Raw genomic sequence first — 15816 nt, forward strand, 5'->3', positions numbered from 1 at the left:
ATTACTAGCTGTGTTCACTAACCAGAGACAAAATGTTCACAGCACAGTCTGGGGTGTTTTGTAGGAGTCCAGGGATCCCTCCGTATCATGCTACGAATGGCAGAAATCCACTTGTCAACGTTATGCACCAAGTAGCGGGAAAAAACATAATTCGATTTGTTTCTTCTTCTGTAGTTGCTTCAGGGCTTTCCGGTGCATAGCTATCAATATAGCGCCTCCATAGTGGTTCAACGCTGCAACTGCAGTTAAAATACGTAGCTGTCGCAGAGGGACATCAATCGCTCAATCAACACAGCCGGAGCTTTACGCTGTGTTAAGCGTTATCAAATGCTCTGGCTGGGGGCGGCACAAAGTTAGCTGGAAGCGGACACCACGATTTCCTGCGTTCAATTTTGAACGCAGGAAAAAACCTGCTTAAAAACAAAACGCCATCTGTGTCCAAAGTGCTAACGTTGACGGCCATCAAATAAGACCCTGACAACAAGCAGTACAGTTAGGTCTAGTTTTGCACACTATGTATCTTATTGTAAACAAACACAACCCTCAGGCATCTGGCGCAATTTCCTTGAACGAGGGGGACATCAAAGGGCCTTTTAGTTGTGCCACTCCACGATGCTAACTCGTATGCCCAGACACAGCTTGTGTACACAACAAGCGCACCATTGTGAGATAGAACTATCATGTTAGCGACACTGTACATCTATCCTTATGCAGACATATTGGTGTGGACAGCCATGGATCTGGAGTATTGCTCGTGTGCACCAGCAAAAACACACCAGACTCCACTCGAGAACTGATCGACCATAAAGAGGTCTCCTACGAGGGTTGTCCAGAGCAGTGGTCCCCAACCACCGGGCCGCGGACCGGTTGGTACCGGGCCGCACAAGAATTTTTTTAATTTTTTTTTAATCTACATTAAAAACACAATGTATACATTATATATCAATATAGATCAATGCAGTCTGCAGGGATACAGTCCGTAAGCACACCTGATTCTATTTCTTTATGGGGGACAAAAGAAAAATTATATAGAGAAAAAAGTCAACCTGCAACACAACACTATACATCCTAAAATATTGTTCAAATTCTTGTCATTTTATGTACAACCTGACACTTATCATAGCTGCAGGGTTTTGTTTTTTTTACTCTTTCTGTTTATTTTAAACGTTATTATTATTGTTTACCTTTGGTTTGGTTCGTTGTTACATGTTGCATAATAGCTTAGTTTTTTATTTTTGCATTTTTTTGGTTTGTGGAAGTATTACATAGTTTAAAAAAAATTTACCACTGTGGTATCAAAAGTGGTACTAAGTATCAAATTTTTTCTTGAATATTAGAATCACGTTGAAAATGTTAAACCCAACTAAATTTAAACTATTCAGAAGTAGAATTAGCTCATTGATAGGAGTGTGAATTTTTGGACACATAACAATTCATTCTGATGCCTGGGGTGACGATTCGATTCAAACTGATTCTCGCAATGTGTTATTTGGTACAATAATTATAATGAAACTGTTTGAAAACAGGTTACAGGTTAGAAAAGCTCATTCCGGTTGCACGGAGATAACCTTTTTTTTATTTTATTTTTTATTCTTAATTTATATATATATATATATATATATATATATATATATATATATATATATATATATATATATATATATATATATATATATATATATATATATACATATATATGTATATACATATATATATATATATATATATATATATATATATATATATATATATATATATATATATATATATATATATATATATATATATAAGGACAACCGATGGATGGATGGATGGATATATAAGGACAACCGGTAGAAAGTGGATGGATGGATATACAGTATATATGTGTATATATATATATATATATATATATATATATATATATATATATATATATATATATATATATATATGCGATGAGGTGGCGACTTGTCCAGGGTGTACCCCGCCTTCCGCCCGATTGTAGCTGAGATAGGCTCCAGCACCCCCCGCGACCCCAAAGGGAATAAGCGGTAGAAAATGGATGGATGGATGGATATATATATATATATATATATATATATATATAGTTTTTTTTGTTGTTGCAATTTTTGATAATATTTTTATTCATTTATATATATATATATTATACATATATATTTTATACATATACTGTATATATATATGCATATATATATATATATATATATGATATATATATTCTGTTTTTTAAATATTAGTACATATTTCAATTACATCATCCCGAATCTAAATTGATTTGAAAAATGTTTAAATCGATTTTAATTTTTATCTTTTAATTCACATCTGAATCATGATTCTTTGTCATCCTGAACCTTAATCAAATCTTTTTTTTAATCTATCAAAGAAAATAAATAAATTATATATATATATATATATATATATATATATATATATATATATATATATATATATATATATATATATATATATATATATATATATGTGTGTGTGTATATATATCTATATATATATATACATTATATATATAAATATATATATAAATATTTTTTTCTTCATAATTTTAAAAAATCCTAATATATATATATATATATATATATATATATATATATATATATATATATATATATATATATATATGTATATATACATATATATATATATATATATATATATATATATATATATATATATATATATATATATATATATATATATATATATATATATATATATATATAAATATAAAACATTGTATATATATACACACATATTTTTTATCATAATTTGTAAAAATCTGTAAAACAATGTTTTATATTTTTATATATATATATATATATATATATATATATATATATATACATACAACTATAATAATTTTTTTTTATCGATTTAAAAAAAAAAAGAATCAAATTAGATTCGGGATGACTAAGAAGCGCGATTCGGATGTGAATCAATTTTTTGTGCACCCCTTTCTACCCATTGATGTTCACAATTGCACTTATCTTAACACAAATTAATCATTTTCAGTTTCTAACACATCCCTCTGATCACATTTACACTGTAAAAAAAACAAGTCATTAGATGGTAAAAAAACTGGCGGCTCAGTTTTCAGAAATGTTCAGTAGAAATAACAGTGATATTGTTTTTTCATTTATAATAATGTGGTATAAAAAAAATAAAAAAATATTCTGGCGACCATAAAATCTGCAGATTTCCTTTGCAGTGCACAAAAAGGCAATCTTGCAAAAAGTGTGAGGCATTTTTTCTGAGACTCTTGTCCTTGTTTGTGTCTCAGACGGAAGCTGTTACAGGAGTGTCTGCAAGGGGGGAAGTGTGGCAATATCACTTCCTGCGTCTGTCTGCACTGGCGACTGCTGCAACACACTCATTAATATTCACAACGCCAGCCCTGTTCCGCCCTGACAGCCTTTCTTGGGAGCAAAAAAGACACAAGGCAGCAGAGTCTGGCACTCTTTTTTTTTTGCCCACATGTTCCGAGAACATTTTCAAAGTGGGTAAAATGTGCTGACAAAAGGGGCGCTCTCTTGCCGTGAGTTTAGCAATTTTCCTCCAACTCCTCCACCAGCATGTCTTCCCCTCATTAGCGTTCCTTGAAACAGGCCACTTGAGGAGGGAATAAAGGAGTGGGATTAAAAAGCAGCGCCAGCGCTCAAACGAGCCTCTGGCATAACACTCGGTCGGGTGCCCCGCCGGCTCCTCTATAAAAATAGAAGAGGCCCTAGAAAGTGCGGTCCTTGAGGTGTGCCCACTCTCGCTTGAATGAGCGTGTGTGCCAAGAGTGGCTATTCACCAAGCATGGCAGGACTTTGGCACTCTCCAGGACGTCGAGGGTTTCTCTGATTCCTCTTTCTCTGCCATGAGAATCCCGAGTGCGGGACGGGAGGTGAGACGCTTCTGGGCCTCGACGAACCCGTGCGTGTCCACTCTGGACTAAAAAGTAGGTAGAAAGAGGGGCCGGGGTGTCAGAGGTGGGTGGCTGGCCTGGGGTAGGTGGATGTTTGGGGGAGGGATGGCCCCATGTTTGCTGAATGCTCCTCTTTGTTGGGATCATATTATGTTTCCACCACAATACTTCTCAACCCTGCTTCATCAACTCCATTCATGTGTAACAGTTCATGCAAATGGCATCACTAGCCTTTTTTCCTCGGGGAGGGACGGGGGTGGGATTCTTTTATCAGCCCCCCCCCCACACAAACTTTCCTCTTTCTCCTCCCCGCTAACTCCAACTGGCACACCGATTGTCAGGTTATAATCCCCCGTCACTGTTTTACATGTCTTACATGTCAACTTGCTCACACTTGAAGGTCTGCGTCGACACTCGCTCGTTAGTCGGCGTTTGGGACGTGACGATAAACCTCGGTAGAACGACCCACGCTTCGTATTACCGTTTTAAAAAATGATCACATGACACTTTGATAAACTCACAGACAGGTGACGCTGCTCATTTACTAAAGAGGAAAGCTAGCGCTATAGCTCGCTTAAATGCGAACGTGAAAACAAGAGACAATAACGTCTTTCTCCATTGAAAAGCAACATTCATCAATCCAAACATGTACGATACTGTCTGAGCAACTGAGTTATTCAATTGCGTGCCATACCATCCATCCATCCATCCATCCATTTTCTACCGCTTATTCCCTTCGGGATCGCGGGGGGCGCTGGAGCCTATCTCAGCTACAATCGGGCGGAAGGCGGAGTACACCCTGGACAAGTCGCCACCTCATCACTGGGCCAACACAGATAGACAGACAACATTCACACTCACATTCAACACACTAGGGCCAATTTAGTGTTGCCAATCAACCTATCCCCAGGTGCATGTCTTTGGAAGTTTGAGGAAGCCGGAGTACCCGGAGGGAACCCACGCAGTCACGGGGAGAACATGCAAACTCCACTCAGAAATATCCCGAGCCCGGGATTGAACCCAGGACTACTCAGGACCTTCATATTGTGAGGCAGACACACTAACCCCTCTTCCACCGTGCCATACCATACCATACCAATTTTATTTACAAAGCACTTTAAACATTAAAACCTACAGGCTGTGCGCTATTGGACGGCGAGATCGAGCGATACTTGAAGCAGGAAGTGAATTTGTATGACATCACATAAACCAGACGTATCGCACCCAACACAACTTTTTTCCTCTTATCATTAAAAAAAACACTAAACTTAAACGGAAGAAGACAAACATTTAAACAATCAAATAAAAATTATAGGGGTCTTAAGTCGCCAGAACAATATTGTTGTATCGCACATATCTTCTGCCAAGAAAGTATATTGCCTAACTATTTATTTATTATATTTATTTTTACATCCATCCATTAATTTTCTACGGTTAAAGGGACAAGCGGTAGAAAATGGATGGATGGATGCATGTATAATACTTTTTTTAAATAAAACTTGTTTATAAGTGTGTGTGAGTACTTATTGAGCACATTTCACAATACCGTGATAATAATGATAACTAGGGATGTATACTGAGTACCGATACTTTTTGGTACCGGTTCCTAATTAGGCCGGTCCATTAGGACCGTGAAGACTCTAGACTAACGATACGGCTATCAGTATTTTTTGTTCCAGCTGACCGACATTATTATGACACGCTGTCACATTCAGTTCAGCTGCGGCTGCTACACAATAAAATCAGCTTTGAATAGTGACAAATAAGGAAGCAACACCACACAAGAGTTTGTGAAACAACAATATTCCTCCTCAAAAGTCACGCACGCTGTGTCGGTTTGAAGCGAACGCACTTTACTCACGTCTAGTCATGACCGCGTTTTATCTTCCGGTCCATCACTCCAATATGTTCGTGTGCAACATAAACATAAAATAACAATTCCAATTGTTACAAAATGCACACCCACATAACATGCTAATTGATCGCATTGATTTATATGATATATTTGATATGATGTATCATGTCAAATGAATGCCAGGTATAAATAATATTTCCAGCTGGGTGTAATTGTAATGAATAAAAAAAACAGTGCATATGTGTGCTTTTTTACAAGAAGATGACATAACTGCATTTCACCTTACACATGTGGTTAACTTCTTTAAGACTTAAAAAAAACAGTTGAGTATAAATGGGGGAGGGAGGTTTTTTGGGTTGGTGGTAAGTGTATCTTGTGTTTTTTATGTTGATTTAATAAAATAAAAATAAAAAAAATATATATATATATATGTATATATATATATATATTACATACATACATACATATATATATATATATATATATATATATATATATACATATATATATATTTTTTTTTTTGTTTTTTTGTTTGTTTGTTTTGTTTTTTCTTGTGAGGCCCGCTACCAATCGATCCACGGACCGGTACCGGGCCGGTGGTTGGGGACCACTGCTCTAAGATGTTAAAGATGTGTTATGGTTGAAAAAGTACAGAAAAATAAGGTAAATAGGCATGAAAACGAGACGGAAACAATAAAGAACTCAAAGGACATGAAAGACAATAAAAGAGCACAGTGGTGATTCAACAAGTTGCCACTTCAGCGGTGGCATTTGTACACACAGCTACAAAAGTCAAACACAACCAAAAACCAAATGACTAGGTATAAATAATATATATTGCTAGGGATGATGCTCGAACCCGGTTTTCCCGGTTGTTTGATAAGAAAAAACCGGGTCCTCGGACTCGAATCCCTTTTTGAGAACCGGTACCCGTTATCGAGACTACTATAGTAAAGAAAAAGAGTTGGTTCTTTATTCGAATCCCTGGGAACGAATCTCATCCCGACAAGAAATGCCCCGTAGGACATCATAAGAAATGACGTCACGTAGCTCAGTCATTTGTCACGGTGGGGTGCAGCGTGCTGCGGTTCGTTCTCCCGGGCCTCAAAACTGACGGCTCCGGACGAAAGCGTGCAAGTAGGAGATGATTTATTTCTCATAAATCATACACATTACAACAGACGGGAACGAAACAAAAGGAAAGCGTGCCGTTCGCACGAGAAGCTAAAGCAAAAACTTACTTAGCACAGGAATACTAGAAGCTAAGGTAACTTTAGCACAGGAATCATGAGCTCGAAAACCAGAATGCCAACGTAACTGTTGCAAATGCAAACAATGAAGCCATGACGAGTCACCGGAAAAGGCAGGCTTAAATAGAGTCTCTGATGAGCAACAGGTGCGCGTACAAGGCAGGTGAAAATCATAAGTAACCATGGTGACTAAAACAAACCCCCGAAGTGCACAAAACAACTAAGGAAGTCCAAAACTAACAGAACATAACTAAACAAAACATGATCCGACCACGGATCATGACATCATTAGGCATCACTAGTGCTTTCTTTTTTCTTTAGTTTATTTGGAACATGAACACACTTACAGTATAATACATCACAGTTTCATATCATTTCACTTTACAGGAGTAGGAAGAAGTAAAGTTTATTTAATCCTACCCCTTTCCCACTTCATAGCGTTTACAAATATATACATCATTTACTGACCTTTTAACAATAAAATATCTGTGAATTAGTATATACAACAGTTTTGTAATATGTAATTAATTGTTTCAGTCATTATTAATATACTGAGATGAAGAACATCTTATTTTCAATAAGGTTGAAAGTATTTATCATAATTCTTCTTCTTTGTACTTTGTAAGCACTACTCATTTGAACAACCTCTTAAACTGGATCATATCAGTACAATGTTTAACTTCTTTACTTAATCCATTCTATCATTTAATTCCACATCATTTCAGCTGTTTGCAATTTTACCAAATCCACCCATCCATTTTCTACCGCTTATTCCCTTCGGGGTCGCGGGGGGCGCTGGAGCCTATCTCAGCTACAATCGGGCGGAAGGCGTTGTACACCCTGGACAAGTCGCCACCTCACCGCAGGGCCAACACAGATAGACAGACAACATTCACACACTAGGGCCAATTTTAGTGTTGCCAATCAACCTATCCCCAGGTGCATGTCTTTGGAGGTGGGAGGAAGCCGGAGTACCCGGAGGGAACCCACGCAGTCACGGGGAGAACATGCAAACTCCACACAGAAAGATCCCGAGGCCGGGATTGAACTCACGACTACTCAGGACCTTCGTATTGTGAGGCAGACGCACTAACCCCACTTCCACTGTGCTGCCAATCATCGAACTTTAATATTTTTGACTAAATAAATAAAGTGTTTGTATGTTCTCTATATCCAACATTATGTATCAGTCTAATTGATCTTTTTTGTAACACGGTTAACGAATGTAGCGCACATTTGTAGTTATTTCCCCACATTTCTGCACAATAACTCAGATATGGTAATACTATAGTAGCGAGCAGTAGAGAATGTGAAGTGATTTGTTAAACCAAATATTGTGTGTTTTTTTCCATATACAACAACCTATCTGGACTCGATAAGAGAATCGATAAGGAATCGGTTCGATAAGAGGATTCGATAATAGGTTCGAACTCGATAATTTCTTATCAAACATCATCCCTATATATTGCGCACATACGCTTGCATCATGCATAGACAAACAAACAAAACACCATCTCAACAATGACATACACCTTGGTGGCCCGAGACCACACAACAAAGCAACCAAAAGAGCCAACTCCGTCCGAGGCTGCCCACTAGCTCTCGGTCAATATCCGGTCCGCGCGGATAAGTGAGAATCCATCCAGGGACACCGAAGTGCTTGATGCATATTCATCCAGACAGAGCCCCGTAAAGCTCGTCCATCGAGACACTCAACGCTAGCGCCGCAGTCTTGTCTCTTCCGACAACGTCTCCTCCGATCTCGCCACGAGGACTCTGGTGTGGCACAGAGCTAGCAGATGGTCTGCGGTGCCAACATAAGGCTCCCTAGAGGCAGATCCAAAAGCCCACCAAAAAGCAGCGCAGGGGTCACCAAAGTCCCAAAGTGGCCCGGACCAAAAGGCAAAAAGACATGAAAACAACAGGGCACACAAGAACTCAGAGCTCCTGCAACCAGCAGCCTCAACAGCGGCGCCATTTTGAAGTTTTTTGCTTTTTTAATCAGTGGCTCCTGGAATTTGCCATCGCGCAAGTTGATGAAAATTCAACCAATACCCGCAGATTATGCACGGCCCCAAAAGTTTGTCCGGGCACATTTAGGCCAATCAGCACCATTTTGTCTCTACCGCGTCCTTTTACTGTCTACAGCAGGGGTACCCAAACTTTTTGACTCGGGGGCCGCATTGGGTTAAAAAAATTTGGCCGGGGGCAAGGCTGTATATATATATATATATATATATATATATATATATATATATATATATATATATATATATGTATATATATATATGTATATATATATATATATACATATATATACACATAAAGCAGCTTTAAAATGGTCTGTAAAACATCTCTGCAACATGTTGACCAAAGAACCACCATTGCATGTTATGTAGACCACAAGGAAGTTATTTAAACGTAGAAACACAATCATGACCCCTTTAACGTCAAAGCTGCCTCGCTAGGAAATTAACGATATCACTGGATTGTGAGGTTTTATCGAAGTGTGGGTTATAAATGATAAATGGGTTGTACTTGTATAGCGCTTTTCTACCTTCAAGGTACTCAAAGCGCTTTGACACTACTTCCACATTTACCCATTCACACACACATTCACACACTGATGGAGGGAGCTGCCATGCAAGGCGCTAACCAGCACCCATCAGGAGCAAGGGTGAAGTGTCTTGCTCAGGACACAACGGACATGACGAGGTTGGTACTAGGTGGGGATTGAACCAGGGACCCTCGGGTTGCGCACGGCCACTATTCCACTGCGCCACGCCGTCCCTAGAATAATTTAATAATAGTACTGCTTGTTGGGAGTTTTATTGCAATGTCTCATCAACACTGTGTCGTTATTTCCCGAGTCGGAAGTTTCCTATCTGATAAAAAGTGCAATAAGACACCTATAAAACTGAATTCCATGAGGAAGCTTTTGCAATTGGAGAATCAAATCAGTTAAAAAAAAGTTTGATATGTTGATTAAAAGCATTATTCAAAACAGAACATAACTGCCAACATCCCTACAAACACATACACACCATACCAGACTACAAGTATACAGTATGAGTGTCCCACTGGTCTGTCTAGTCCGAGGGCCACAAGGCATTTCCTCCATACATGAATGTTGTGTTTACACAGTCCCCGTGAGGCATTTGTTGGTAAATGAGATTGTATTTACAGTACGGCTCAATAAAAGCCAGTCTGAGAGGTGTTTCACAGGCAAGTGATGACTTTACGGCCACCAGAGGTGTTTCAGTGTCACCATTGTATTGGGCCTAATTAGTAATAACATGTCAATGATCGCCAAACACACATACACTAATAGTTATTAGGAGACATAACCACAGAAAAACTACATATCAGATTCAGCCAAGACTCAATCATGAGATGCATTTCTAGACACGTCATGTCAAAACTGTTGAAGAATGAATAGCTTCTTCTCCAGTCTCCAATCCGAAGACCCAGCAAAGCACTTCGGTCCCCACTTTGTCAAAATCTCCCCAAATTTGTCCCAATCGTTTATGCTGCAAAATAGTTTAGTCTAACTATTTTAGTTGTTGATTTATGACCATTTTATGTTTCATAACCAGCCCCATAAAACCAGCACAAACGACTGGGACACGTTTGGGGAGATTTTGACATTGTTTGGGGGGGGTTATGAATCCTAAACCGTTAATTACAAAACAACTATAACAGTTAGACAAACAAAACTTGCAGCACAAATAAATGGGACACGTCTGGAGAAATTTTGACATGGGCGATAATAACATAAAAACTATAATAGTTCAACAAAAATGGTTGCAACACAAAAGTAACACAAATGTTTGGGACACATTTGGGGAAATTGTGACAAGGTTGGGGGGCTGGTTATGAATAATAACATGTTAGTAGCAGAAACAACTATAATAGTTAGACAAAAAACGTTTGCAGCACAAACTTAACCCAAACATTTCGGACATGTTTGGGCCGATGTTGACAAGGTGGGGGTGGCTGGTAATAAGTCATAAAACCTAACATAAAAACTATAAAATGTTTGCAGCACAAACGTAACACAAACAATTGGGACAAGTTTGGGGATATTGTGACAAGGTTGGGGGCTGGTTATGAGTAATAACATGTTAATTACACCCTAATAACTTAAAAACTATAAGTGTTAGACAAAAATTGCATGCCACACAAACGATTGGGACGAGTTTTAGGATATTTTCACATTGTTGGGGGTTTCTTATTAATCATATTTACGTGTTGATAACATAAAAGCTATAAAACATAACATATCTAAAATAGTTAGACAAAATTAGATACCGCACAAACATAGCACAAACGAGTGGTACAAGTTTGGGAAGATTTTGGCAAAGTTGGGGGCTGGTTAATTCATAACATGGTAATTACACGTTAATAACATAAGTATGATTGTTGGACAAAAATTGTTTGCCGCACAATTGCAGCACAAACGGTTAGGAGAAGTTTGGGAGCATTTTGACAAAGTTAGGGGCTGGTTATGAATTATAACACGGTAATTATGCCTTAACTATAAAAGCCATACAACATTAATAACATAAAAACTATATTAGTTAGCTGTTGCAACACAAATATAGCACAAACAATTGGGACAAGTTTGGGGAGATTTGGACAATGTTGGGTCTGGTTATGAATCATAAACCGGTAACTACACGTTAACACGAAGCCATAAAACGTTAACATAAAAACTATATTAGTTAGAGAAAAATAGTTGCAGCACAAACAATTAGGACAAGTTTGGGGGGATTTTGACAATGTTGGGTCTGAACAAGCGGTAGAAAATGGATGGATAGATGAGTCTGGTTATGAATCATTACAGCTTACAGCCATAAAACGTTAATAACATAAGAACTGTGATAGTTGGACAAAAAAATTGTTGCACCACAAACGAACGGGACAAGTCTTGACAAGGTACAGGGGCCAACCTCACACAGGTCAACAAGACAGAGTGACGAGGCCAACTCACCCTGGACGAGGCTTTCCTCTTGTACTTGTTGGCGAAATCAAACTTCTCCTTGACTTCGTCCAGAAGCTGCTCCAGGCGGCTCTTCTCCTCCTTGCCCGTGTAATCCTGGCCCAGGAGGATGTAGGCCCTCCAGTTGGCCGAGTCGAAGCCCCAGTGGCAGGTCCGGTTCTCCTGCGCCTTGTGGCTGTGCACCACAAACTTGTGCGTGGGGTACATGAGTCTGCAGTCCAGGCACTGGATGCACGCCGCGTTGGGGCTGCCGTACAGCTCCGGCACGAACAGACCCTTGCACTTGCCGAAGCATTCGTGGTAGACCTTGAAGCTCCTGTCGGTGAGCTCCAGCTCTAGTGCTGCTCCGTGGCTCGCCTCCTTCTTGCAGCGGGGCGGGTAGGCTCCGCCGTAGATGAGCGCGTTGCACAGCCGCTCGGCGTCCGTCTTGGTGATGAGGCCGCAGGACGGCGCCGAGAAGGGCAGGATCCCCATGACTTTGAGGATCTCCAGCTGGTCGGCGGTGCACCGGGAGCAGTAGACGTGCAGCTCGTCGCACACCGAGTTGATCTGCTGCAGGCTGAAGTCCCGCAGCACCGTGTTGAGGATCTGCGGGAGACACAGCCGCTTCTCTCCGCCGACCACAAAGCACGAGATGGTCTCACTCTCCAGGACCGTCTCGCACCTCTCCGTGGAGCGGTCCGACGGGATGAAGAGCGGTCCGCCGGGCATCACGGGCGGCGGCAGATGCTGCAGCACCGGCTCCGGTTCCTTCCCGTCCTTCTTGAAGAGGAGCTCATGCTGCCAGCGGGCGGAGAAGGCGGCCGGTCCGCCGAGGGAGCTCATAGAGCTGAGGTGAAACTGCTTGAGAGTTTGTTGCAGTCCCGGGTGAGGCTGGAAGCTCTGCCGGCTTACAGTCTCCATGTTACCGCGACGTCACCAGCGAACACCGCTCTCGTCTGCAACCGGGAACCGCGAGTGTCTAGCCGCGCTTGGAACCAACAAATCCACCGCTCCGGAGAATGTAGCGAAACTTCCGAGCACTTCATCAAACATTTAGTTGGGAAAAGTCGCTCCCCCGGTGCGGCTTGGACGCTTGTGTCCCCGTGACTAGTGAGTGAAAGCCGGCCAGGAGCTCCCCGAGGCGGCGCGTGAGTTGTCCATGTCGGAGGACGGGGAAATGGCGCCCAGAACTTCGCGAAGACTCGTCAACAAAGTTCACAGCGTCGAATCCCGGAGGAAAATACGCGGAAAGGAGATCAAGTCAATATTAGATGGACTTAAATCGTGGTTGGAAGCGCTTTCCGCTCTCGAGGACCGTCCGTCGGCCCCCGCAGTTCACTGTGACTGTACGGAGACGCGCTCTCTCTCTCCCTCCTCCCTCTCTGTCTCTCTCTTCCTCCCTCTTCACCCTCATCTCTCTCTCTCTCTCTCTCTCTCTCTCTCTCCCTCTCTCTCTCTGTCTCTCTCACGCTCTCTCTCTCTCTCTCTCTTTCTCCCTCTCCACCCTCCTCTCTCTCTCCCTCTCTCCCTCTCTCTCTCTCTCCTCTCTCACCCTCCCCCCGGTGTTTGTGTGTCTGGCTCACTCATTGAATCCCAGCCAGGAATGTGAGTGACTCTGCAGGCACGGCTCTTCCAGGAACAAGCCCTCACTCCCTCGTTGGCCTGCATCGTGCAGAAAGGGAAACAACGTATAAAGTATCCATCCATCCCAGGGGTGTCCACACTTTTTTCCAATCTAGGCATGTGGGGACCATTTTGATATGTTTTTTTATTAATTTTGTACCCTTCAGACTCCCCTTCCTTAAGAGGAAACTCACAAACCAGCGATAATCGTTTAAAAAAAAATTACTTCAATTTTTTTTCTTCTGCATCAACTTCAGATCTATCTGTCGAAGTTTACTTTTTTTTTTTAAATGTTTTGTGCCCTTTTTGTTAATTAAAAATCCACTGTTTTTTTTTTTAATAAAAAGAACACAAACTTTGCAACAACCCTCCCACCCCCCAAAAAAATGTTCAAAGTGGAATTTTTAATGTGAAGTAAATAGGTCAATCATTAACAACATTCATTTTGATTCATTGTTATCCCACCAACATTCTTAGGGATCCAAAACGGTCCAACTCATTAAAAAAAATGTCATACATGATTTATTTTACTTTCAACACCTAATTCTCAAGATCAACTTCAGATCTTTTTTTTTTGTATAGAAAACGTTGTTTGTTTATGGCAAACACAAAATATGCAATACTTTCCCCCAAAAATATTTCAAAGTGGAATAGTTCATGTGAGGAAATTGAAGCCTTGAATAAGTCAATAATTCATAGCATTGATGTTGATTTATCATTAAAAATATGCTTAAAAAATGAACACTACAATTCTTAGGCATCCAAAAGGGTCCCACTCATAAAAATATAATTTATTTCTTATTATTTAACTTTCACTTTTGTCATTAAAAAAAACGTGTTTTTTTATGGCAAACACACAAAATAAGCAGTGTTGGGTTAGTTACTGAAAAACAGTAACTAGTTATAGTTACTAGTTACTTCATTTCAAAAGTAACTCAGTTACTAACTCAGTTACTTACACCAAAAAGTAATGCGTTACTGTGAAAAGTAACTATTTAGTTACTTATTTTTTTCTTCTTTTTTTTTTAAAGCTCCCATTAATGCCCTTTTTGCCTTCATTTCAGTACTGTTATTGCACTGGAGAATAATACAATCTGTTGATCAACTTGACATGCATTTTTATTTTCCTTTTAACATAATTAATGAAAATCAGTGCAACATAAAAAGGCATTCCTCCTTTCTTTAAACTTGGACCAATGACCATTAATAAAAAACAAGTTTAAGTGCAACATAAGAAGAAACATCATCTTCCTTGAAACATAGGTAGTGAAATAAAGGCTGACATCTGGAGTGATGCTGCTGTCTTCCACACTTGGAGCCATGGATTGTAGAATACTTGTTTTCAGTGGCAGGATCATTGACACAGATGGTGAAGTTTCAGTGCTCAGTAGAGATGTAACACTTTTGAGGGGTTTAAGCACCTGGAGGACCTCATCTGCCACTCTCACATCATCATCAGACAGGGTGACATTTGTCTTCAGGGTGTTGTGGGTCAATGCAGAGTATATAGCTGCCTGCTGCTCCAACATATAAGTGGAGTTCCACCTCGTTGGGACATCATGTATGAGCAGGCAGCTTTAGCATTTCTTGCTTTGTCTTAAGCACATGAGCAGCTGTTGTGCTTGGGTGGAAGTAAGAAACCTTCCTGATCCTCCCAAAGAGGCACTCCATCCTATTGACTGAGATTCCCCTCTGTGATGCCAAATTCACTACATGTGCAAATTAAGCACCTATCTGTGGTCCCAGTCCTGCCTCATTCTCTGTAATTATTTGATTTTTGGCATTATCACGTGTGACTGGGATATCTTTATCTTCCAGTCCTCCACTGCTTGTGTCAGTACCTGCGCAAGGTGACTCTCGTAGAGGGGGCGTGTCTTCTCATCTCCCAGTCTGCTGTGATGAAGTGAGCGCTTATAGTTCCGCTGGACGTCCACCCCAGTGTTGGGACTAACGCGTTACTGTAACGCCGTTAGTTTCGGCGGTAACTAGTAATCTACCGCGTTATTTTTTAATATTCAATAACTCAGTTACCGTTACTACATGATGCGTTACTGCGTTATTTTACGTTACTTTTTATGTAGTATCGGCTAGAAACTGAGGATCTGAGTGTGTTTTATTCCAGCGAAGCAGAGACGTGCTTCTGATTCTTCCTCTGCGCTCTCTGTGTGTGCGTGTG

General features: G+C 40.2%; 1 protein-coding gene across 1 annotated transcript in view; it reads right to left on the minus strand.

Annotated features, from left to right (window-relative positions):
- Nucleotides 1-13383, minus strand: part of skia (v-ski avian sarcoma viral oncogene homolog a) — a 184249-nt gene extending 170866 nt beyond the window's left edge. Inside the window, exon 1 of the mRNA XM_061987982.1 lies at nt 12027-13383. Coding sequence (XP_061843966.1) covers nt 12027-12938 — 912 coding nt within the window. The 5' untranslated portion in view covers nt 12939-13383. The remainder of the gene's footprint in view (nt 1-12026) is intronic.
- Between the last annotated feature and the right edge of the window lie 2433 nt (nt 13384-15816).

This window comes from Nerophis lumbriciformis, linkage group LG01 (genome assembly GCF_033978685.3).
Source record: "Nerophis lumbriciformis linkage group LG01, RoL_Nlum_v2.1, whole genome shotgun sequence".
In the NCBI taxonomy this organism is placed as follows: Eukaryota; Metazoa; Chordata; class Actinopteri; order Syngnathiformes; family Syngnathidae; genus Nerophis; species Nerophis lumbriciformis.